This window comes from Schistocerca americana, chromosome 2 (genome assembly GCF_021461395.2).
Source record: "Schistocerca americana isolate TAMUIC-IGC-003095 chromosome 2, iqSchAmer2.1, whole genome shotgun sequence".
NCBI lineage: Eukaryota > Metazoa > Arthropoda > Insecta > Orthoptera > Acrididae > Schistocerca > Schistocerca americana.
In genome coordinates, this window is record NC_060120.1 from 647,976,040 (window position 1) to 648,001,128 (window position 25,089).

The window sequence follows — 25,089 nt, forward strand, 5'->3', positions numbered from 1 at the left end:
TATTTGATAATGAGGTATCTGAAAATATTCCAGAAAAAGGCAAAAATACTTTATAAAACCGAATCTTGGTACCATCGAAACAGATTAAGACTAAATGTAACTGTTGTGACTTGGCAAGACAGCCAAGTCACTATGAGAGGAAGCCGAAAGGCACGCGCTTAAGCTCACGCAGGCTGGCGCGAGGTCTGGAACAGTTAAGGGAATTAATAGTAGCAAATAAAGTACGTAGTTGATGTAATACTTAACTTTAATCCATAAGTGGTGTACATCGGTCTGACGGTACAGGCATCACAAGTTAATTATCTATTGATAATGGCGCCTTGCTAGGTCGTAGCAAATGACGTAGCTGAAGGCTATGCTAACTATCGTCTCGGCAAATGAGAGCGTATTTGTCAGTGTAGCACCGCTAGCAAAGTCGGCTGTACAACTGGGGCGAGTGCTAGGAAGTCTCTCTAGACCTGCCGTGTGGTGGCGCTCGGCCTGCAATCACTGACAGTGGCGACACGCGGGTCCGACGTATACTAACGGACCGCGGCCGATTTAAAGGCTACCACCTAGCAAGTGTGGTGTCTGCGGTGACACCACAGTAACTAATACCAAAATGATGCAATTTGAAGCTAAATCAGTAGAAAGGACTGAAATAAAGATAACTTGGAATGATCAGGATACACATAAGCAAAACACGTGAAGTTCTTAGGCCTAAATCTTGATAAAAATCTAAATTGGAAGGTACACATTGTAACATCCACGAGATAAATTTTAGCTACAGTGCGACGAGAGGAAAATATGCCTATAACAGTTATAAACATTATTTATTCGAAATATGAAAAAATAGTGAACAGGAGGATAGATATTAATTATTTGTATAATATTCTATGATGTAATTGCACATATCGATGTGTATCATACAAAGACAATGGTAATTGTAAATTCCTTTTATGATCTGCGTTTGTCTCCCTTTGTTTTTACCTTTTGTTGGTTGGCTTTTGTAGGTTGTGGACGCATATCAAACTGAGGTCTGTTAAGAAATTGTGATTATTTATTAATTATTACTTGAAAATAGAGTTCATTATTATTATAAATATGAGTAAATAATTATTTGTAACTTTAATTCCTCTCTCAGTAAGCATTATCTGTGTTAATTATTTCTTTCCGCTGCAAGGAGCGCAGCTATTGATGATAGCGATTTGTATCGCGTTTTTGTCTGTGTTTTCCTTAGAAACAAATCAAATGTTTGCTTGATGAAGTCTAAATAGTGCACAATACGAAAGTAGATTTTATAGCGTTTAGTAAGCATTTTAAATATTTACTTATTTGCTCTAACAATAGAAAGTCTCTATCAATTGTCTGCCGCCATCTTAACAATTATCTCAGCGGCAAATTCAAATTAAAATTACGCAATACTGCAGAATAAATGCCTAAGGTAATACAAATGTGTAAAAATAAATTTGCACCGGTGGTCCCGAACTCATTTTAATGAAAATGATTCGAATCAGATTGGTTCTTTAAAAACAGTGCTCATTGCACGATCCTTATAAGAAACTTTTCTAGCTGATGTATGGAGCCGAAATTAATTATGCACGAGTTGCGAAGAATATTGTTTCAGGGAACATACGTCAGTATTGTGCGCGGCTGATATTCGGTGGTTGTAATGATCATTTTGCTGAAGGTAACTGCTGCCATCTTAATCAATAGTTGTATAGAATCTGTTGTATGAACTGTGATTTAGTGACACTTACACAACTTACAGACAACACTTTAACACGACGTTAACTTGGAGTTCTTTAGCAACTTGATCAAATCTTTAGCCGGGAGAAAAATTATTTAGTAATTACTCAATGTAATAAAATAAGATTATCATTTCCATTTACAAATTAGTTAAATACCAAACCACTGAATAACACAGGGAACTCCACACTGGCGCCCAACGTGGGGCCACCAATGCACATTTATTCATTTTAATAATTGAAATTGTGATCTATTACAGGTACGGAGTACCAAAACAAACTATTAATCATTGTTTATTTACTTGTTTCATGAGCATTGACATCTTCCTACCGAACTGCTGTACGAATGTGTATCTGCGCTGGTGCGAGACACACGAGTAACTTCATATAAGTAGTGCAGTCCACCACCCTCACAGTGGTAGTAACAGATGTTCATGTTCCGTAATTACATAGAAGCACACTAACAACATTCGCTGCGTGTGCAGTTTTAAATTAAATCAGTACCTTTAGCCATAAGTAGTAATAATTGAATATTCTGGCTGCGTGAATAATATTTTTGAGTGTTATTTGTGTATATGTGTTAGTTATAAGATCATTTTGTGTCAGTTGGTGCTTGTCAGTGATTTATATATTTGATGTGCTATATTGGTGATAGAATGGTTAAACAAAAGAAAAATAAACCTAATGAGCATACTGATGCAGAGATGACATCATAGTCTCAGGTAGAACAATCTACCCATATTTCTGTCAAATTATTAGAATATTTAATTATGAATGATAATTTAGAAACTGATGTCCCGAGTGATAGTAAAACCGAGGAGTTGCCAAAACAAACTGGCACTCCTGCATTCAACCAGTTAGGAATTAATGACAATATTTCTTCTGGGCAAGGGGCAAAAGTTAGCAATGCTCAAGCTATGTCCATACAGGATATGCTAACAGCATTATTTGAAAAGTTTACTATTAAAGAGCAGGAGCGTGAAAAACAACGCGAGCTTAAAGAGCAGGAGCGCGAAAGACAACGTCAGCAGGAAAAGGAAAAACGTAGACAGGAAAAGCTTATAGAAAAACAGCAACAGGAGCTCAGGAACCAAGAAGAAGAAAAGAAATTTATGGAAAATATCAACAATATTTTACTGGAAAGAGATAAAGAAATTGTCCGTAGGATAAATCAAGTGTTGATCGATCATGATAATGCTATTACCACCCATTTTAAGCAGGAGATCGATGCAGTAAAAACCACTATTGAACCGTTAACAAACATTCCAGTTCAGGTCAATAGCTTTCAAACTGAAGTAGATAGACTAGGGAACCAATTCAAAGCTTTGGCTACCGCTGTGTAAACAATGCAGGAGGACATTCCCTCGGAAATCCGAAAGCAAGTCCGAACAGATGTAGCCAGGGTGCTGAGCTCTGAAAATCAAAACTTTGAATATCTGACAGTATGCAGTAATGACAACACTGGTACTGACAGGCAAAAGATCGCAGATAATCTAACGGCGAACTTTAATGCACCACAAGGAAGACCAAATTTTGGTAATTGACCGATATTACCAGAGCAATATGTGACACCAAGGAACAATAATAGTGGAATAGAATGTACTTATAATAAAGTAACCACACCACCTGCGAATGATAGCAATTCCATGCACTTAACTACTTTGATGGATGAAGAAAGCCTAATTAAGCATAGGCAGTTTCAAATATTTAACGAAGAAAGCAAGAAAAACATACATCCAGTAGTTTTCATTCGAAACTTCAAAAGTGTTCTTCCAAAATCATGGTCGGAAGAACAGAAAATACAGTTTGTGATTTCACATATTTCTGGTGATGCGTCGCTCTGGGCATTAAACGCAGCAGAAGTTTGCAAGACTTTCCATGACTTTGAGAAGGCGTTCCTTGATCAATTCTGGTCAGCGTCTACTCAAGAGCGAATCCGTAAAATTGTTTACAGTGCAGAAATGTACAATCCGAAGTCAGGTTCCTTAAGAGAGTACTTTGAAAAATATATTAACATGACGCGGTACTGGGATGATCCAATAACCACCAGAGACTTATTGCGAGTGTTAAAAGCTGGATTACCCATACATATTAGAGAAAAATTATTTAATGTTAGAGACACTGATCTGAAAGAATTTCTGTCTGTAATTGATTCTCTGGATCTAGTGCAAGAAGACGCCAGAAAAAATTCTGACGTAATCAGCAATAATAATAGTCCTAATAGAAAAAATTCATGGAATGGAAATAATGGAAATAGGGGCGAAGGTAGTCCAAAGAAAAATAAAAGTAAAGCTTATAGTAACGGAAAATACAATAATCATAATAGTTGTAGGAAACCCTACAACCAAAATTTTGGTTATCCTAATAATAATAACAGTAATTATCAAAAGGCCGAAGAACACCAACAACCGAATGGTAATCAGAGGCCGTACCACAATGAAAACCCAAACAATAACAATAGCAACCGAAAGAGACGAAATGACAACAGGTCAGACAGTCCATATAAAGACAAGCCTAAAAATATGCGGGGTGACAGTGAATATTGGCGGCAGCCAGGGCCAAGTCATTGGCAGCCGCAGCAAAATTCTCTCAATTCAGGTCAGCCAATAAATTATGTACAGGCTATACCTATACCAAGCAATCAATATCCACCGTGGTGGGATCCAAGCAGGCCTCCTCCGACTGAAAACTCACAAAATGTTAGAATAGTGGAGGTACCTTCGGGAACAAAACAAAACATTCAGAAGCCAACAAACTAATTTCGGTCGCTGTAGGCCTTCGCCAGGTGACCGAGGCCAACAATGAAGGCAATAGGTCGACAGAACAAAAAATAAACATGATACGGTATCAGGATGGCAACACTATCTAAGATGAGCTATATCAGGAACCTGGTGTCTCTGATAAGCCACAAAGGGAAAATATCCAAGCAAGTGTCACCGGAGCTGTAAATGGTGTAACAACTACTATTCTGTTTGACACAGGTGCGAATGTATCAGTTATGAACACGCAGTTTTTCAAGAAGGGATCGGAGATAAGGAGATTGCCGATTTTGCCGGTTGCAAATTGTATGGTTATAGAGGCATTGGGAAAAAAGGCACGGAGTATAAAATACCAGACACAGGTGGAAATTTCCTTGGGAAATGATTGCTTACTATGCACGTTCCTACTAATGGATAACTTGTCAGTACCGGTGCTTCTGGGTCTTGAATTCCTTCGGGAAAGGGAAGCTGTAATTGATCTCGCCCGTGGGACATGTGCACTTAAGTACCAACAGCGACCCATAACATTAATGCTGAATCGGGAGTTCGGTGCGAACCTTCCGCTGATGAGAAAAATGAATCTTTCTGTCAACAATCAGAAGTTGTTAGTGTTGGATCATAAGCACCCACAGACGTGTCACAAAAATCGAAATAACGATGCACCCAGCAACGTGAGTGACATCGTCACAACAATAGAAGAGAAAGTACAGGAGGCAACTTGCATTAATGCTTCAGAGGCTAGACAAATAACAGAATTATTATCTGGATACCTCGAAGTATTCACTGAACGCCCTGGAATCATAAAAGATTACCAGTATAATATGAAAGTATATCCGCACAAGACCTATTGCAGAGCATCTTACTCGGTCCCCTGGACTAAGAAAAACGAAGTGATACAAAGGACCAATCAGAAGTGCAAGTTCACTATCCCATAACTCCAAATATAATGTTTATGGTAAAATAATTAGCAGTAATAATTTGATAATATTATGTATGTATTAGTTTATAAGCTTTTATGTCAAGTATTACACTGTAATGTTATTGAATTATTTGAACAAGGAGTAGAGAATCCCCATAATAAATAACTTGATAAACACTTGAGTGTCATTGCATTAAATGTGAGGAATTTTACCTTTCTATACGTAAGATAGAAATGATTAAAATGCTTAAATAATATATTTGTTCGTGTGTAAGAATGGATATAACAAAAATATTTTCGTAAGATTGAGTCATGTAGTCCCACACACGTAGCGAGTGTTGGTGGTGTGTGAGCTGTGTGACTGAGGAAAAAAAAAAAAAATAAAAAAAAATAAAATAAAATAAACTGCTTTCACCACTAGTGAAGCGAAATCTGCATGTGTACTGATTTACGTACACGGTTTCATTACGAAGTCATTTAAAATGCTCTTATGAGCAACATCCCGCTTAGATAAACCGAACATGGACATCTGTCCCAAAAGCATGGTAGATAACAATCAAAAAAAAAAATTAAAATTGAAATATATAAATATATGTATCTGTAATAAAAATGGAAATGTACTGTTATCTGGACTGTTCAGTAACGATCTCATGGTCAAGATAATGCAGCAGATTCTGAAAGTTTTATATTGTCTCATGTTCATGTGACAGCGTAAAATTTTAAATTTTGTTATTCAGTCATGGTAATATGAACTTATTTGCCAGTGTACCAGACCTCATTACTTGAAAAGTGTCATTTGCATATAGATTGTCTGTTAAGTACTGTGGAAAACTACTGACAGCAATCAGAACGGTGAAATGTGTTTCGCAGGAACTAGTGGACGCGTGAAGAACTGTGATGTACATTGTGAATAATGATGAACAGTGATAAAAACTGTGATCACGTAACCTTATGAACGCTCTTGGAGTGTCAAAGTTAGCAGCAACGCTATGAACGTTGAGTACTGTTGACTGTATTAATAATTAATTTGAACTGATGACCTTTAGTAGTTTGATATGAAGCGTCTCCGCGTGCCAAATTTAATGTGACAGACTGTACAGCCAGCCACGCGGCAAAACAATAATGCAGCGTTGGCTACGCAGCGCGTCACGAAAATATTTACATTCCGCTTAAGTAAACGAAGCTCACTACGGACACTTGTATGATTAACGGTGCAGTGTTCAAAATGTGCATATTGTGATGAACTTACATGTGAATCACTACATTGTGTTGAACAGTGTCAAAATACAGAACACACTCCAAAAACAGTCTAATTCCATCCGTGTGAATGCAAGTGAAATGGACACTAATAAACTTTTCCACAGGATGAGAATAGTAGTTATCTTGTCACTGATGCTTATATTTTGACATTTCATGTACCCGTCTTAAACTGAGGGCCGTGGGAAAGGAGAAACAAGACTTGCTGCAGCACGACTTCTAGCCAGCAGCAGATCCAAACCACGATGCAGCCGACGGCAACCGACGCCCCACCGACTCGGCCGGGGGCAGTCCAGCAGCAGCCACTACCTGTCTGCGGTCCAACGGCTCGATACGGGGGCGGTCTTACAATGTCAGCAGCAAATTCTTATGACATTCGATAAATGAGTGACTTTGGAAATTGTTAGGATATACCACTATAAAGAAAAAATTCATTATCTCAGATGTTTACAACAGTCATAAATTTGGATTTTCCAGCATATTTTATTACAATCATGTCAAACCTGACTGTTAAAAGTAGGTGTCTGTATTTTTATAAAGCCCCTTGGACGGTTTTATTCCCGGTTTTCCGAGTCCAGTGAACCCAAATGGGGGGGGGGGGGGGGGGGGTAAGTTAATCCGGGAAGTATCCGCAGCAACTTCCGAGATAATACAGTCACTGAAATCATTTAAAGTACTCGATTCAACTATAATTTTATCATGTCTAAAACAACACTGAAACTAAACATTTGCATCTTGAGAGTAGCAAATCTACGTGGATTACGTGGACTGATAAAAAAATATGCAATAGACAAACTAATTTTTTTCTCAGCGCAAGGGGCATTGTAACATCCACGAGATAAATTTTAGCTACAGTGCGACGAGAGGAAATTATGCCTATAATAATTATAAACATTTTCAATTCGACATATGAAAAAACTAGAGAAAAACAGGATAAATACTAATTATTTATGTAATATTCTATGATGTAATTGGACATATCGATGTGTATCATACAAACACAATGGTAATTGTAAATTCCTTTTATGATCTGCGTTTGTCTCCCTTTGTTTTTACCTTTTGTTGGTTGGCTTTTGTATGTTGCGGACGCATATCAAACTGAGGTCTGTTAAGAAATTGTGATTATTTGTTAATTATTATTTGAAAATAGAGTTCATTATTATTATAAATATGAGTAAATAATTATTTGTAACTTTAATTCCTCTCTCAGCAAGCATTATCTGTGTTAATTATTTCTTTCCGCTGCAAGGAGCGCAGCTATTGATGATAGCGATTTGTATCGCGTTTTTGTCTGTGTTTTCCTTAGAAACAAATCAAATGTTTGCTTGATGAAGTCTAAATAGTGCACAATACGAAAGTAGATTTTATAGCGTTTAATAAGCATTTTAAATATTTACTTATTTGCTCTAACCATAGAAAGTCTCTATCAGTTGTCTGCCGCCATCTTCACAATTATCTCAGCGGCAAATTCAAATTTAAATTGCGCAATTCTGCAGAATAAATGCCTAAGGTAATACAAATGTGTAAAAATAAATGTGCACCGGTGGTCCCGAACTCATTTTAATGAAAATGATTCGAATCAGATTGGTTCTTTAAAAACAGTGCTCATTGCACGATCCTTATAACAAACTTTTCTAGCTGATGTATGGAGCCGAAATTAATTATGCACGAGTTGCGAAGAATATTGTTTCAGGGAACATACGTCAGTATTGTGCGCGGCTGATATTCGGTGGTATGCTGTCGATCGCTGTTAAAAAATTTAAAAATACTATATATCCCCTCACTTTACATATATGAGGTGGTGGTGTTCTTATATAAAAATCAACATACACTAGACACTTTCCGTTTTGACCACAACTACAGCACTTGCCACGGAGACAATTTCAAACTTCCAACACATCACTTAAAACTTTAGGCCCAAACGCCAGAGTATATGGGGTTAAAAACTTTCAATAAAATAATAGGCAGTAATATATTTAATATGGAGCTTGGTTCACTGAGAAGATTGCTCTTTACTCTTCTGGTGGAAAAGTGTTATTGTTCTGTCGAAGAATTCATTGAAGACAGTTTTACAGTCTGAACACATGGTTTGTATTACATGTATTGTTTTATGTACTTGTGTAGCTGCAACTTAGAAATGTAAAATATTATGTAAACTTTTGTACTTCTCTCGAAAAAGAGAAAAAAAGTTTCTTTTTGTAAATATTGACATTTCTCCTGTACATCAGATCAAATGATTTGAAAATTTGTACGTAAGGAGATGAATAAATCACATTCACATACCTCCTGAGAGCCTATTGATCACCAATGATCATGGGAAATGAACCACCAACTCTTCAAACAACTCAGTATGCACAAGTTGTACCCTGGTGCCATGGAACACACTTCTTGACGGTGTTGCATTTTTCCCTGTAGTTTTTTTACATTCCCTTTCATTTCAATTTGGACATTTTTAGTGATTTTTATTTTCCGTATAGTTTTATCCCGTATGTCCCCTTGTCAACCAAATTCAACCTGTATATCATAAACATATCTTACATGTAAAGAGACCAGCAATCAGTGGGTGTCCCAAAATTATGTTTAGTTCCCCTAAACCATACTGAAAATTAGCATTTAGTGTGATTCACCATGGAAATAATAATATGATTCATAAGATATTTCATTATCCGACATGAAGTTTGATGGCACCATAGAAATGATGTGATGAGCCACCACAATACATGAAGCAGTCACAGTTGAGGTGGGCAACCATGTGCTGTTCTGGATAGTTTTCACTGAGTTACAGCAGTTACAAGAAAAGTGATGGGAGAGCAACAGTTTCAGTTGATTCGATTCTAATACACAACGTGGTAGCAACGTTTAGGATGCCATTTTGAAGTGGAGTAATGCATATTTGTTTTGCGCAGAGTAACAGAAAATGAATGCCACAGACGCTTTTTGTTTGCTTTTCAATGTTTGCAATTCATCTTTCATGGGCCTGCAGACATGGACAAAACAAATTAAGATAAGTATAAATACAGGGTTTCCCAGGAGGAATGGTCAATATTCAGTGATATGACAGGAATGTTCATTTGAAGCAAGAAACTTCAGTGAACATATACCCTATTCCAAAGATTTTTCGAGATAGAATCTGTTTAATGTATGTTTGTTTTTGGGCTAGTGATGTACAGATATGTGTCTTACTCACTCAGTGTCTTTGGCTTTTCATTCTAGACCAACCTACCCCATTCCTTTCATCCTCATTGGGAAGATCTTTCTGCCATAGGAATTGGACCCAAAATAGGAGTGGACCCAAAATTGAAGCCTGCGGGACTCCTTTTGTGTTTTCTGCAGAGTGCCCAGAATTTTGTAGCTTTTTTGCATCGTCTGAAATATTCAGTACATCTTTTGCATTCTGTTATTAAGTTTCATTCAAAGCAATTTTTGTAAAGCCATCAGTTAACAAATAACAGTGAACATTAAATTTGTTCTATCTGGGAAACCATTCGTAATAGGACATAAGTCGATATGAATTGTTTTGCTTCAACTGAGCGTTCCTGTGATATCCCTGAATACTGATCACGCCTAGTGGGACAGCTTGTATATCCACATGAGTCGTGGGTTTGAGAATCTGCAAAAGGGGGGCACGCTTTTTGTAACAAAGCAATGAAGTATAGGCAGACGTGGAGGCTTATAAAGCAGTTGCATACGACATACCTCATCGGTGGAGGCGGCGGCGACCTGCGTGAGCCCTGCCACCTGCACAGCACCTCTGGTGTCCACCCGCAGCTCAAGGCAGCCAGAACCGGGCGACAGCAGGTCACGGATGTTCTCATTGTAGATCTCCAGGTACGACAGCGACACCTGCACACATTTGCCACTCGCTGTCTTTCCCAACTTTTATACTGCACTTTCACGATGCATATATAAAATACGCAGTCTGGACGAAGTTTTAATCACACCCTCAAGCAATTGCACTGGTTACTTCAGAGCGTTGTAGGTGACTATACTCTATTCGTCATAATAATAGAACTGAAGTAAACAAACACAAACTTGACAATTGGTCTGCAGCCATAATATACAATCACTGCTGTTGTTACGCTCTTGGAAGTAGGTCCTACTTATGTACTGAATGGCACAGGTAAAAGTAAAGAAATGCAGTGAAGTTACAGAAACGAAAAGCTGAAATGGACTTACCGTTTATTTACAAAGAAAAATAAAGTGAAACATATATTAATAGAAGATGCTGAAATTTACCGCCTGCAACGTCTATACACAGCTACGCACATCGAAACATATTCAGATAAAGTCGGCGTAAAGTTCGGATACCGGTGGCGGCAACTTCACAGCTGATGTTGTCTTTCATTTACTGTATTGTGAGAGGATTTGTTTCGTACAACTTGCTCTTCAAGTGGCCCCCAGGAAAAAAACACATGTTGCTAGATCCGGTGAAATGGCAGCCACAAATGTTTGCTGACAGTTCGTTCCTCAGTGAAGACATCATGGACTCGTTCCAGGGACACCTTAGACATGTCACATGTTGCTCCATCTTACTTGAAGAAACAGTATTGTTTTTCATATTCAGTGAGCTGAGCACAAAATGTATCAAAACTTGCCATACATGTAACTGTGTTGAGAGTAGTGTCAAAAAATTTTGGTCCGATGATGCACTTTCCTGTTACACCGCATGAAACACCGAATCGTTGCTGACACAAAATTTCAGGGTTCTGCGCTGCCCAGTACCTTGTGTTCTGCGAATTCACATGACCAGAAAGATGAAGTCATGCTTCATTACTCATGAAGTAATGGGAACGGTCTAACAAACTATCTTTGATGTTACTCAAAAGCCATGTGCAATAATCTACACGTTTCTGACCGTCATACTCCCATAATTGCTGTGCAACCGTCACCGCGATGTGGCCTCAGGTTACAACTGTTCAATATCCACTAGCAACTCCTCCTACTTACATGCGCCAGTTGGATCAATTTATGTGTCAAAGTTCAATTATTTATTAACCATGTTTACAGTTGCCTTGTACCACACTAGCCAGTAGCGGATGCATCATTCAGCTGCGTGTTGGATTCCCGTTGATGGCTGCCGAGTCAGGAAGAGTGTATGACCTCGCACCGTGCTGTTGGTGCAGTTATGGTCCACCATGAATCGTCTCGAACTAGTTAATCGAGCGTGCTCGAACCCACTCCAAATTCTGTGTTGACCCTTGGTGACCCATCTGCGATATGGTGTTGTCAGAAGTCCTGTGGTTGGTCGATCTCCTTCCTAACGGCCAGATAGGTTTCAGCACCTGGAACATGGACCACACAAGGCCCTTCTGCTGGTTTTCACGCTTAAGTTCAGTGCTTTCTGCACTCCACGATGTGGTGTTGTGTCAGCTTCTCCATGAACAATGGTAGGCAGCGAACAGTATGAAGTTCATAGGGCGAAGACCGTCGTGTCAGGTTCTTCTTCGGTTCGTTCATAGATAGTCCTGGAGTATCTAGGACATAGATTCGTCATCGATCCCAGTGATCTACTCCTTGAGAGCTGGAGAGATTGAGTATTTAAAGGGAGCTAGGGGGAGGCTATGACATCGCAGGTGTCCTTCTCATTCTGCTATATTCGCCTAGCAGGCTCTTAAACGCTGTGTAGGTTCTGTGACTGGTTCTTATGAAATAGGTACAGGTTCTTTTGACATCTCTTACTAGCTAACGAATATGCATGTCACGTTTCCGCTGGTTTTCTGTCCCATGCTATTTTCTACTGAGCTCATCCTCTCTCCCTTGGTGTAGTGCTGTTACGTGCCTAGGCCTGATCCACTTGCGACATACCACTTATTTCCTGTCTCTGCCTCTAATATGACAGCACTTTGCTTGTAGCAAGGTAAATGAGTTTTAATAAAATTTTCTAATTTTTAACCCCTTACCATTCTGTACCATAAAAACTCTGAATAAATCATTGGCGAATGTCTGCAAAAACTTTTGGTGTGAACTGAAGAAATTTATTGTCGTTTTACATTTTGCACAGATCCGTAGGTGCGCTAATTTTTATACAGACTGCTCTCTTTACTGGTAGTCTCAGTCCAGACACTTGACCACGAATATTTCACGAGTTCCCTTAATCGAGCCTGTTTTCACATATGCTTCAACAGTTTCAATTCTTTCTTCTATCAAGAAAGTCATTTTGCAGACAGCAAAGAGAAACGTCTAATTTCACTGAAATGCTAACAGAAGAATGGTAACAATCGATTACTGCATAAAACTGTCCATTGCTGCAGCTGCTTATTTCAGAAGTCGAAATACTGCATTCGCCTTCAGAGGGGAGGTGGGCTGGTTTTAACGGTGCCACCGTGTATTAGATATCTTTCTAACGTATTAACGGCCCTCAAAATTATTCTTAATCAAACTTTAGCTATGAAATTTCTGTTTCAAAAAACGTTTACAGTCGCAGTCCGCTGGTTTTCTGTCCCATGCTATTTTCTACTGAGCCCATACTTCCTCTCTTGGTGTAGCGTTGTAATGTGCCTAGGCCTGGCCCACTTGTGCATTTTGCTTTGTTTGTCGTACAGTTAATAAATACCGGAAAAATGGCTGACGCAGCTTCCTGCTCCGTAGTAAAAAGAAGCGCGTGGAACACGGTTAAAACGACGAGAAACAGATTGTTCTTAAAGTTTTTGACAAGTTTATAGAGAAAATCGGCTTGTAAATTACCGAGAAACTGTGTTTACTGAAGTTATGGCGTTTTCTCTCAACAAGATGCGTGAAGTAATCGGTAGCGTTGACGAATAGTAATGGAATACACTGCTGATCGCGGTTACTGACATCCTTTAAATATAAATCTCATCAAATTCATGCTGATTAACACATATCTGACCATCATTTTTTTAAAATGAAAAACGCTTATCTTGCTTCTAGTTACATATCGCGCACAAAATTACAGTTTTCATTACAAATATAAATTCTTAATTATGGATATTTCGTAAAGGATTGTTAATAAAGATTATTTAAATTAATAAATCATTACAAATTACATTTTACGACAAAAATGAAAAACCAAATATTCATTCTTTGGACTATGTCCATTGTTTTATACCACACATGTGGTCTCACACGGACCAGAGTGATAAGCGTTGTAGAAACACGGAAAGCAAGAATTTTCACGGCATCGAGGACACAGTGCACATGCTGCATTTTCACAGTTGCTACCGTATCACTGTAATCTGAACACAATAGAATTAATCTGGAATTTGTCGCGAGAAACAGCAAAACATATAAGCTGCCAGACGTGCTGGAACTAACGCACGAAGCTCTCTCACGCCTTGTTGCCTAACGCTTGCCTGATGCAGAACAGCATGTCATAAAAGAAGAGGAGAAAATGTGGCGTTTGGTATACTTTGTGGATTCAGTTGTTGATCGCCTCGTTATCAACGTAGCAGATGACAGTTTCAGTACTAAAATGTATTCTTCAATATTTAACTGTACGGTGAAATCCCTGCAATACGCTTTTACGTCGTAGATCGCTGAAGCAGAAGAATTATCAGGTGTTTAATTTATGCATTTTCATCGCTCTTATTTTTAAGGACAATACTATGTTAGCTAAGAATTAGACCATGTCACGTTTCCGACTGGTTTCCTAAGAAGCGTATTACCGAAGCTTTGCCGTATGTTATTTCAATTTGTTTAAAAATTAACTGATATTCAGAGCTGTATTGTTTCATTGCAATTGTTCACGTCACTGCAAGTTAGTTGGACCAACTCCCTGGCCAGCGCTGTCCAAGTTACAAGCGCCGGTAAACTTATCCCGTATTATCGCTCAGTTGGTGTGGCCGTTAACACACAGCATAAAACGTGTCCTTATTATCATACTTGACTGTGCTCAAGACTGCTTGGCTTCAACTCTACGTGAAACGAAATCCAATGAGATTCCAGCAAACGAGGAAGAATACATTATGTAATGTTTGCATCAGGTTTTTTTTCGTGTGATGAACGCAGTAAGTATCAGGTTATCGGGTGATCCTGCACCGCTGGCTTAAGCCATTGGTTTCCAGTGAAACTTCTGGAGCGTGCACGTGGACCCTCCCACATGTTTCCAAGGTTGTTTGGACAACGCCACAGATGTTTCGCCGGGAAGCCCTTACGCATCCTCCATGCAGTCCGGGATTTTTCACATGTGATTTACATGATTTTGGAGACCTGAAGGAATACATCCATGTAGGCCATCAGTTTTCTTCGGACAAAAAGATGCACTCCTGGGTACAATCATGGCTCTGTAGGCAACCGCAAACAGTTTTTCATGAAAGCACTGATCATATTGTTTCTCAGTCGGATAAATATAGCAACAGTTATGGAGATTATTTTGAAATAATAAACGGTTTCTCACTTTTTACCATCTGTCTCGTTTTCTTTTCACTGCCCCTCATGTTTCTCCCAGATACATGGTCTGAAATGGCCATGATGGGAAAATTAGAGGAGTCTAAGGTCGTGCAGAGCGTTACCGACAGTTTCGTTTGACGCAAACGTTAATAAGAAATGGGATAGCGTACAAGTAGTACCCGTCTCTACACACCGTAAGGTGGTTTAACACCAAATCATTGTGCGTGTAAATTTTGTTCGTTGACTCACGTATTTCGTTTAATTACAATTTCGCGTAATATCTGTAGTAACAGTTGTCCCACAGTACGTGTTTTAGGTTACAACTCCGAATTCTTTAAGAAGCACTCGGGGGTCTCCGCGTGAAGACGGAACAGACAGTCTTTTCGTAAATGCAGACTCGAATACAGATACTTCCGCAATTCGACAACTTTAGAAATAACTGCTCCAGCTAAAGCTTAGCTCCACTAACATCAAAGGAATAAACTTATACAGTAGTGACAGCAACTAAGACAGTGATATCATATAGATATTAAGACCACATAATATAACCTGAAGATGGCAATCAAGCCGAAATAGGTTCATTGTAACAAAAATGTGAGCGAACATAGCTGCGTCTTGATGTGATATCGTAATATATGATTTCCTTACATGACTTGTACGACGTAGTGAGCCTAATGAACACTAAAAGTTTTCTGAATCGCAAAAACTTCGCACACATTTACCAAAATCGTAAATGGCGCTGTATCTCAGTAGTACAAAATGGAGCCAAGAGGAAATACCGGGTGGTTATAATTAAACTTTCCCTATTTAACATGTTATAACACGGAAACTGATTATCGTACGAGTACCAAACTTGGTAGCATTAGTATCGGGGACATGGGGAAGAGAAATAATACAGAATCGATTCAACTGAAACACTTTTAATGTGCTGCTACGGTACATCATACCATTACATACCGGTACCATTACTGTTACAAAAGGGTCTCAATATGGCAACCATTAGGTCGAAAAGAGTCTGAAAGTGCAGGATTGCATTCTGCACAACATAACGAAGCATGTCTGTAGATATGCTAGCTACCTCTCTTGATATGCTGCGCTTCAGATCAGCACGTGCGAATGTTTCCCTGGTAGACCCTGTGCTTCAGGTTGCCCACAACCAGAAATCACAGGGAGTGAGTCAGGTGATCGCGCCGGCCAAGTAAACGATCGGCTGATAATTCGATCGTTTCCAAATGTGTTTCGGAGAAGCAGGTGAAATTCAAAAGCGATGTGCGGTGGGGCCCCATCTCGCATGAAAACCGTTGAGTTCAATGTGTCTCTGTCCTGTAGGGCAGGTATGACATGCTGGCAAAGCAAAATGCAGTAGCGTTGGCCAGTCATACAGCAAGACTTTGGCCCTTGAGGGCCAACCTGCATAAAAAAAATGGGCCAATGATGAACGTAGTTGTGAACCCACACCATACGGTGACACGTTTACCATACAGAGGAACTTCATGCAGAGTGACTGGAGGTGAAGTTCCCCACACTCGGAAGCTCTGTGTGTTTACCTTAACCGTCAGAGAAAAATGAGGTTCGTCTGTCCATAGGACGGTCCAGAGCCAGCACTCGTTAACTTCAATCTTTGCGAGAAAGTGGAGAACAAAGTCAACACCTCGTTGTGCGTCCTGTATGGCAAGCTGATGTATGATATTGATCTTGTACAGATACCATTTGAGAATGGTTGAAACCACCTTGGGTTCAGTGGACCATAGCATGTTCAACTGTCATGACGCAGCACGTGCACTGCCTCACGATTGAGAACTGTGCGCAGTGATGTTCGGCATAGCACAGCGATTCCATCAACCACCTGTCGTGCAAACGGTCGTCGGCCTCTTCCTGGAGCGACGCCCAGTTCTCCAGTTGATTCGAACTTCTTCATTAGCCTCGACACAGGAGATGGAGAAAGAGGACCCTTCCCAAATCCTTTCAGCCGGCGATATTCTCGAAGTGCAGCTGCAGCATTACTGTTGTTTTGATAATAGAGCTTCACCAATAATGCTCGTTTTGTACAACCTCATGTTGACACGTCAGCAGGTGCACTACGACTGATCAGATGATTGAGACCAGGAATCACGATGACTGTTCGCAGCACCTGGTGGCCATAGTTGGAACTGGACGGTGGCGCTGTGACGCATGCAAATCAGGCACCCTATACTCTGGAAATTAATGCTATCAAGTTTGAAACTCGTTCGATTATAACACGTTAAACAAGGAAAGTTTAATTATAATCACCCGGTATGTTTTGTGTTAGTAGCCTCGGCTTATCTTCCTGCTGTGGTGGTGGTGGTGGTGGTGGTTAGTGTTTAACGTCCCGTCGACAACGAGGTCATTAGAGACGGAGCGCAAGCTCGGGTTAGGGAAGGATTGGGAAGGAAATCAGCCGTGCCCTTTCAAAGGAACCATCTCGGCATTCGCCTGAAACGATTTAGGGAAATCACGGAAAACCTAAATCAGGATGGCCGGAGACGGGATTGAACCGTCGTCCTCCCGAATCTTCCTGCTGCATAAAACGGTTGAGCATGTTGTCATAGCCCTGCTCAGCAGTGCTCTTGTTGCTTAAGTGGACTCCAATATATTTTTCTCTGTTTTGCACATTTTCGAAGATGGAAGAAAACGCCGTCGTTCTGGTCATAGACAGGCCAATCCAATCGCCTTGACATTACCAATCAACGCATTCATATGGATGGAGTATAGAGGAGCTTATGTTCGGCACACGGCTATTCCAGCCGTTGTAGATTTAGGAGACCTGGTGTCGCTACTTTTCACTCAAGTAGCTCCTCAGCTGGCTTCAGTTGGGCGACAGCACCCTGAATCGCTCCTCCTACGCAAGAGAAATACCCGGCAGTACCGGAAATCGAATGCGAGTACTCCGCACGGCAGTCGGATATACTGACCACTCTTTCAAAAAAAATCGAAGAAAAGCATTCCGATCACCACAAAGCTGTCAGACACACCCAAAAAATATCGAACTGAAACAAGCCACTATCAAGAATCGAACACGGGCCAGGAGCCCGGCAGACCGGCAGCCAACGCCTCTACCGCTTCTTCTTCCTCTTCTTTTTTTTTTTAAAATACTCACAACTTACTACAGAAAAAAGAATAAAACAAAACCAGAGTTAATACTATATGGCACCACCACTTTTACACCAAAAAAACTTTTCCAGACTTTTCGTTTACTTCATTTATTAATTTTAAAAAGAGAAAGACAATAGAGCCACAAAAATGAAATACACTGTGTAACAATACACATAAAAAGGGGCCATGACTAGAATACCACAAGCACCAGTTAACTAAACCTATACATTGATTACTCAGCTACGGAGGCAGACTGTTTTCGATGATACGTTCTGTGAAATGTTTCAGCGCCAACATTAATAAGTGTTGTGTCATTGCATTTCTCTTTCAAACAGCTTTCAAACTCCATTAAAAAGTATACCGTCTACAAAGAAACTTTCTTCAAATCACTGTTAATACGAGCGTTCAGAATATTACCTGTGAAATAAAATTACGTTTCTTTCTGCGTACTGTAACACGCCGAGAGCTTCGTTTCGTTATCTTGAATTGCTTATGTCTTACAAGATTCACGCAATATACGCTGTTAGTCACATGAATGTGACTATTGAGCACTGCCTATGTTCGACGTCAACGTCCAATAACCACTCAACACGGCAGGTAGAAGCACTAACAGTGGAGGGGATACAGAGCGTCCGAGGGGTGCTCGGGAGGGGGGGGGGGGGGTGCAGAAAACAGTACAGTTGTTGTTGTCAAGCGGAAACAGAGCGATTTCTCTGACGTCCAAAAGGACATGATCATTGGTTTTTGGGCCAAGGATGGAAACATTTCCGAAACAGCTAAGTTTGTAAACTGCCCGCTTGCCGTCGTGGTTAAAATACACCGTGAATGGCAAAACGGAGCTGTCGGAAACCGGCGCCGAGGCAACTGTGTTGCGCCACCGGCAATAGATGACAGCGGTGAACGATGGCTGCAGAGATGTGTATGGGCAAACAGACGTGCAACTTGAAAATTTTCCTGAAGATGGCGACCAGTTGGATCGCCGAAATATCGAGTCAAGTTGATTTTAGGATCCGGCAGCAAACCCGAAGAGACTTTCAATACTTATTTCGCCGGGAAAGTCTACGTAATCAGACGTGCAACTGTTGAGCTGCTGACCGCCCAGATGAATCAAGGGGCTGCCAACACTTTCTCCTCAACGATGTTTCAACGAATATTGCTGCTGACGGGCACCCGCAGCAGGTGTCTGGTTCATGAACCCATGCTGACTCCTGTTCATCGGCGACGAAGGCTGGAATTTGCGCGACACGCAACTGGTCGATCAACGAGTGGCGACTGGGGGGTCTCTTCAGACGTATCACTTTAATGCTCCATCAGCGTGAAACGTCTGAAAGTAAACACCCTGCAACAATGGTCGAAAGGAATGATAATTAAATCAAGACCCTAAGCTGTCGACAGGCGTTGATATGCATATCGAGAACAGTTGAAAATATGTGCCTCGACCGGGACTCGAACACGGGATCACCTGCTTACATGGCAGACGCTCTATCCATCTGAGCCACCGAGGACACAGAGGATAGAGCGGCTTCAGGGATTTATCCCTTGCACGTTCCCTGTGAGACCCACATTCCCAACTTAATGTCCACATACTACATTCGTATTGCCCCTTCCCATTACACTCGTTAATCGCGGCAGACAATCTTACCGAGTCCCGTAAGTGTTCGGGCAATGCGTGTGCATCCAGCACAGAAGAAGAAGGTCAATGGCCAGTTAGCCTTAACTACACTACTGGTCATTAACATTGCTACAACCAAGAAGGAATGCAGATGATAAACGGGTATTCATTGGACAAATGTATTATACTAGAACTGACATGTGATAACATTTTCATGCAGTTTGTGTGCATCCATCCTGAGAAATCAGTACCCAGAACAACCACCTCTGGCCGTAATAACGGCCTTGATATGCCTGAGCATTGAGTCAAACAGAGCTTGGATAGCGTGTACAGCTACAGCTGCCCATGCAGCTTCAACACGATACCACAGTTCATCAAGAGTAGTGACTGTCGTATTGTGACGAGCCAGTGGCTGGGCCACCATTGACAGATGTTTTCAATTGCTGAGAGATCTGGAGAATGTGCTGGCCAGGGCAACAGTCGAACATTTTCTGTATCCAGAAAGGCCCGTACAGAACCTGCAACATGCGATCGTACATTATCATGCTGAAATGTACGGTTTCGCAGGGATCGAATGAAGGGTAGAGCCAACGGTCGTAACACATCTGAAATGTAACGTCCACTGTTCAAAGTGCCGTCAGTGCGAACAAGAGGTGACCGAGACGTGTATCCAATGGCACCACATACCATCACGCCGGCTGATATGCCAGTATGGCGATGACGAATACACGCTTCCAATGTGCATTCACTGCGATGTCGCCAAACACGAATGCGACCATCATGATGCTGTAAACAGAACCTGGATTCATCCGAAAAAATGACCTTTTGCCATTCGTGCCCCCAAGGTTCGTCGTGGAGTACACCATCGCAGGCGCTCCTATCTGTGACGCAGCGTTACGGGTAACCGCAGCCACGGTCTCCGAGCTGATAGTCCATGCTGCTTCGAACGTCGTCGAACTGTTCGTGCAGATGGTTGTTGTCTTGCAAAGATCCCCATCTGTTGACTCAGGGATCGAGACGTGGCTGCACGATCCGTTACAGCCATGCGGATAAGATGCCTGTCATCTCGGCTGCTAGTGATACGAGGCCATTGGGATCCAGCACCGCATTCCGTATTACCCTCCTGAACCCGCCGATTCCATATTCTGCTAACAGTCATTGGATCTCGACCAATGCGAACAGCAGTGTTGCGATACGATAAACCGCAATCGCGATAGGCTACAATCCGACCTTTATCAAAGTCGGAAACGTGATATGTAGCGTTTCTCCTACTTACACGAGGCATCACAACAACGTTCCACCAGGCAACGCCGGTCAAATGCTGTTTGTGTATGAGAAATCGGTTGGAAACTTTCCTCATGCCAACACGTTGTAGGTGCCGCCACCGGCGCCAGCTTTGTATGAATGTTCTGAAAAGCTAATCATCTGCATATCACAGCATCTTCTTCCTGTTGGTTAAATTTCGCGTCTGTAGCACGTCATCTTCGTGGTGTAGCAATTTTAATGGCCAGTAGTGTATATATTAGGATGGTATCTTTTCTTTTTGGCATGTCTGAAAGAACTGAACCACCTTCATATATGGTCCAAAAGGGGAAGCGTTATAGTCTGAGAAATGTTTTTGTGACGTTTCCTGAGTGACCTCGTGATTTTGGAAGGCGCAGTGTATCAACACATGTACGCATCTATCCTTGGGAATCATGTCTACCCGGATATGTAGTTTGTTTTTCCTCGGCCTTATAGCATCTACCAGCAGGACAACGCAATGTGTTACACAGATCGCAGTGTGCGTGCGTTGTTCGAAGAACACCAGTGTCTATTTACCGTGCTCTCTTGGCCACCAAACTCCCCGTATTTAAACCTATTCGAGAATCAGTGGGATCACTTCGATCTGGCTGTTCGCTTCATGGATCCTGAACCGAGAAACCTAGAGCAGCTGGCCATGGCACCAAAGTCGGTACGGCTTCACATCTCTGCCGGTACCTTTCAGAACCATCCCGAACGTCTTGCAGCTGTCTGCGCTGAAAAATGTGGTTGTTCATGTTTCTGACAAGTGGTCACATTAACGTGACTGGTCAGGGTAATATCATACAGTCGGGAACGCATGTCATCAACCTCTGTACCTGAGCGGTTATGGAAGTCTCATCCAACAGCTGACAACCCAGCCAGACAAGCTGCAGAGCTCGGCTATCTGTGCCAGGTCATTTCTTCTTCCCGTCTGAGCGACGGCTAAATTTTGAGATTCACTGATGACTCCACTATAACATCGCTAATAGCGGCAAACGTGATACATGCGATTATTTTCTAACAGAAGGCCTAAACCTGTTGAGCCGTGGCGCCATGGAATTAGTAGACTATTCTGTCTGGCGCCAGTGGCTCTGGTGTAGTGTCGACTATCACTCTTGCGGATCCATTGCCAATATCTATGAGGAAGAGTTGGTATCTGTGGGTTGTGTCCTCAGAAGGTCTTTGCTTGCCGATATATATACGGGGTTCGCTGGCCGGGGAAGAAGGCACGAAGTTTGGGGACTGGCGGTAGCGTCGTGACAAGAGGTGGTGGTCACAAGCTCCGAGTGGCCGAAGCCACGAGCTGCGGCAAGGAGGGTCTGCGCAGAGCGAAGATACCGGAGTACTTCACTGGGGTCAGCGTCGACTACAAGCAGCAGGCCGACATCCAGTCGGCTGGTTGGCATCACTCGTGTCGGACGACCGCTCGTGGCCTGGCTGCCCTCTTCTACCAAGCCTTCATCGTCACCACCCAGTAACCGCTGCGTCCGCCCCAATAACACTCCGCCTTCGGCGTTGTAGCGGCTCGGACGTGCCTAGCGCACCGACCGCGCCCCGTTTAGTGCGAGCTTTGTTTACATCCGTGAGACTTCGCATAGCGGTGTATCGATTACTACAGTTTACGATGGCTCTTTCTTACCAGGCGACTATCAAGTTCACGATCGACGCACCATACACAAGACCAAAAGCACACAAAATCGAACGTTTCATGCGGGAAAGGGTAAAACTGTATTCCCGGGAGCTGATAGGAATTCATCTCTCAATAGTGGCTAGCGTCGTATACGTAAAACTTATAGACGAGGCAGCGTGCGACAGAGTTATCCGTCGATCCACCGAAGGTTACCGCTTTTGCCACGCCGACAGGAACGTCGGTGTGGTTTCTGTTGATCATGCCGGTCTCGGAGTGAGAACGGTACGCGTATTCGAACTTCTGTTCGAAGTCCCTGCGGACATGTTTACCGCAGCACTTCGCCCTTACAGCAAGGTCCTTAATCATGCTGCGGTGAAATGGTCCAGCTTCCATGCGTATCCCGTACTCAGCGGAGTGTGCCAAATAAGAACTGAACTCCAGAAGCACATACCATTTTATGTGACAAAAGGTGGCTGCCGAGCCATCGTTAGATGTAGATGCTATGGTCAACCAAAAACCTGCTCTGGCTGCGGGCAGGGTGGCCATGTCCGAATTGACTGTCTTCAGCGACGTCTAGTAGTTACTTCGGGACACCCAGCAACCGCCACAGCAGATGACGTCGCTGCCTATTACGTACGTGGAAGCGCTACGGGACGACGTGGGCGAGCGCATGGCAAGCCGTTGCCCGTAGAGTATCGCACCCGATCCCACGTCACTGAGGGCGCAAATCGCCTTGTCATACCAACAGCCAGACGCCCCACAACAGCCGCGGGGCCACAGTCCTACAACGCTCCAGTCGAACCCATCTTCAAATATGGAAGCGGATCCGTAAGAGGACTGCACTGAACAGCATCCCTCAGCAGACGTGGAAGCTCCACCACGAAAACAGCGGTCGAAGAAACGGAAGAAGAGACGGCTGTCCACAGAAGACGAGCACCACAACCGAGGCGACGATCAAGATTCATTTCCACCGGCAAGCCACGGCGACGTCACATCCACAACGTCGGAGCTCCAAACCGTGGAGAAGCCGCCACATCAACGAGACGCGACGGATACAGATATGCAACAGGATGAGGTCCCACCTGCAGATGAACGCCCGTCAACATCGAGAATCTTCACCAATGCATTAGAAGATTGGGCACAAGAAATGGAACAAACTGATGAGATGCAGAAGGTCGACGTTCCGTTATTGGCTCCCACCGATAATGAGTCGGGAGAGAACCTTGCCCATGGCGGCCAATGAGGCCGTGTCGTGTGCTCCCGGTCGAAGAAGAACGCTCCGTAGACGGCCGATCAGTAGATGCGTGATTTCCCAGCAGGGCACAACCGATAACATGTCACACGTCTATTGTATTGGTACAGTTAACATCAATGGTATTAGCCCCTCAGTAAAGATACAAATGCTGTAAGATATCCTGCGGGCAGAGGACGTCGACATAGTTTTTTGCAGGAGGTACGAAACGATACCCCAATCTTTTAACAGATTACGACGGTAGCGGTGGCACAGCCATACTGTTACGAGAAGGAATTATGGCCGGCCGCTGTGGCCGAGCCGTTCTAGGCGCTTCAGTCTGGAACCACGCTGCTGCTACGATCGCAGGTTCGAATCCTGCCTCGGGCATGGATGTGTGTGACGTCCTTAGGTTAGTTAGGTTTAAATAGTTCTAAGTCAAGGGGACTGATGACATCAGATGTTATGTCCCCTAGTGCTTAGAGCCATTTGAACCATTTGAAGGAATAGTGGCGGAAGATGTGGAATACTTAACATCGACCCGTGGTGTTGCCCTAACTGTAGGGGATGTACGTTTGGTGAATGTTTACACATCGTCTGTCTCGACCAGGAGTCAAGAACGCAGAACCTTCTACACAGATGAAGTGTCGCCGCTATTTCGAGGACGTCAAGAGAATTATATTGTCGGCGGCGACTTCAAACGCTTTCTGAGGCCCTAGGACCAACGACCACACTTCGTTCCTTGCCCGGCTTTACAGACGCTTGTCCGCGATCTAGTACTGCATGACACCAGGGAACTGACGCAGGGAACTGCACACGTACTTTACAGGCCACTCAGCTAGTCGACTAGACAGGGTGTATGTGTCACGTTGGCTACTCAAGGCGACGATTGACGCCGAGGTGTGGCATACGGCCTTTACAGACCACCAGGCTTACATCTGCACCATCGCTCTACCACGACAGAAGACATGGTGCAGTAGGGGCCCGTGGAAGCTCAACGTTACCCACCTGCAGGATGGAAACTGTTAACGGGAGGTTGAAGGCACAGGGCGACAATGTCAACGGCGGCAACATTCGTACGATTCAACGCTTAAATGGTGGCTCTGTTGCGTCAAACCAGCAGAACGTTCACACGATATGGCCAAGATAAGTCACATTGGCATCGGTCGACTTCCGAATTTTATTTCACAGCCCTACGTGAATTGGCGAA

General features: G+C 42.5%; 1 protein-coding gene across 1 annotated transcript in view; it reads right to left on the bottom strand.

Moving 5' to 3' along the window:
- LOC124594275 (kinesin-like protein KIF19) overlaps positions 1-25,089 on the bottom strand; it is a 458,271-nt gene that overhangs the window by 290,938 nt on the left and 142,244 nt on the right. The window contains exon 2 of the mRNA XM_047132640.1: positions 10,359-10,505. Within this exon, the coding sequence (XP_046988596.1) occupies positions 10,359-10,505 (147 nt within the window). The remainder of the gene's footprint in view (positions 1-10,358; positions 10,506-25,089) is intronic.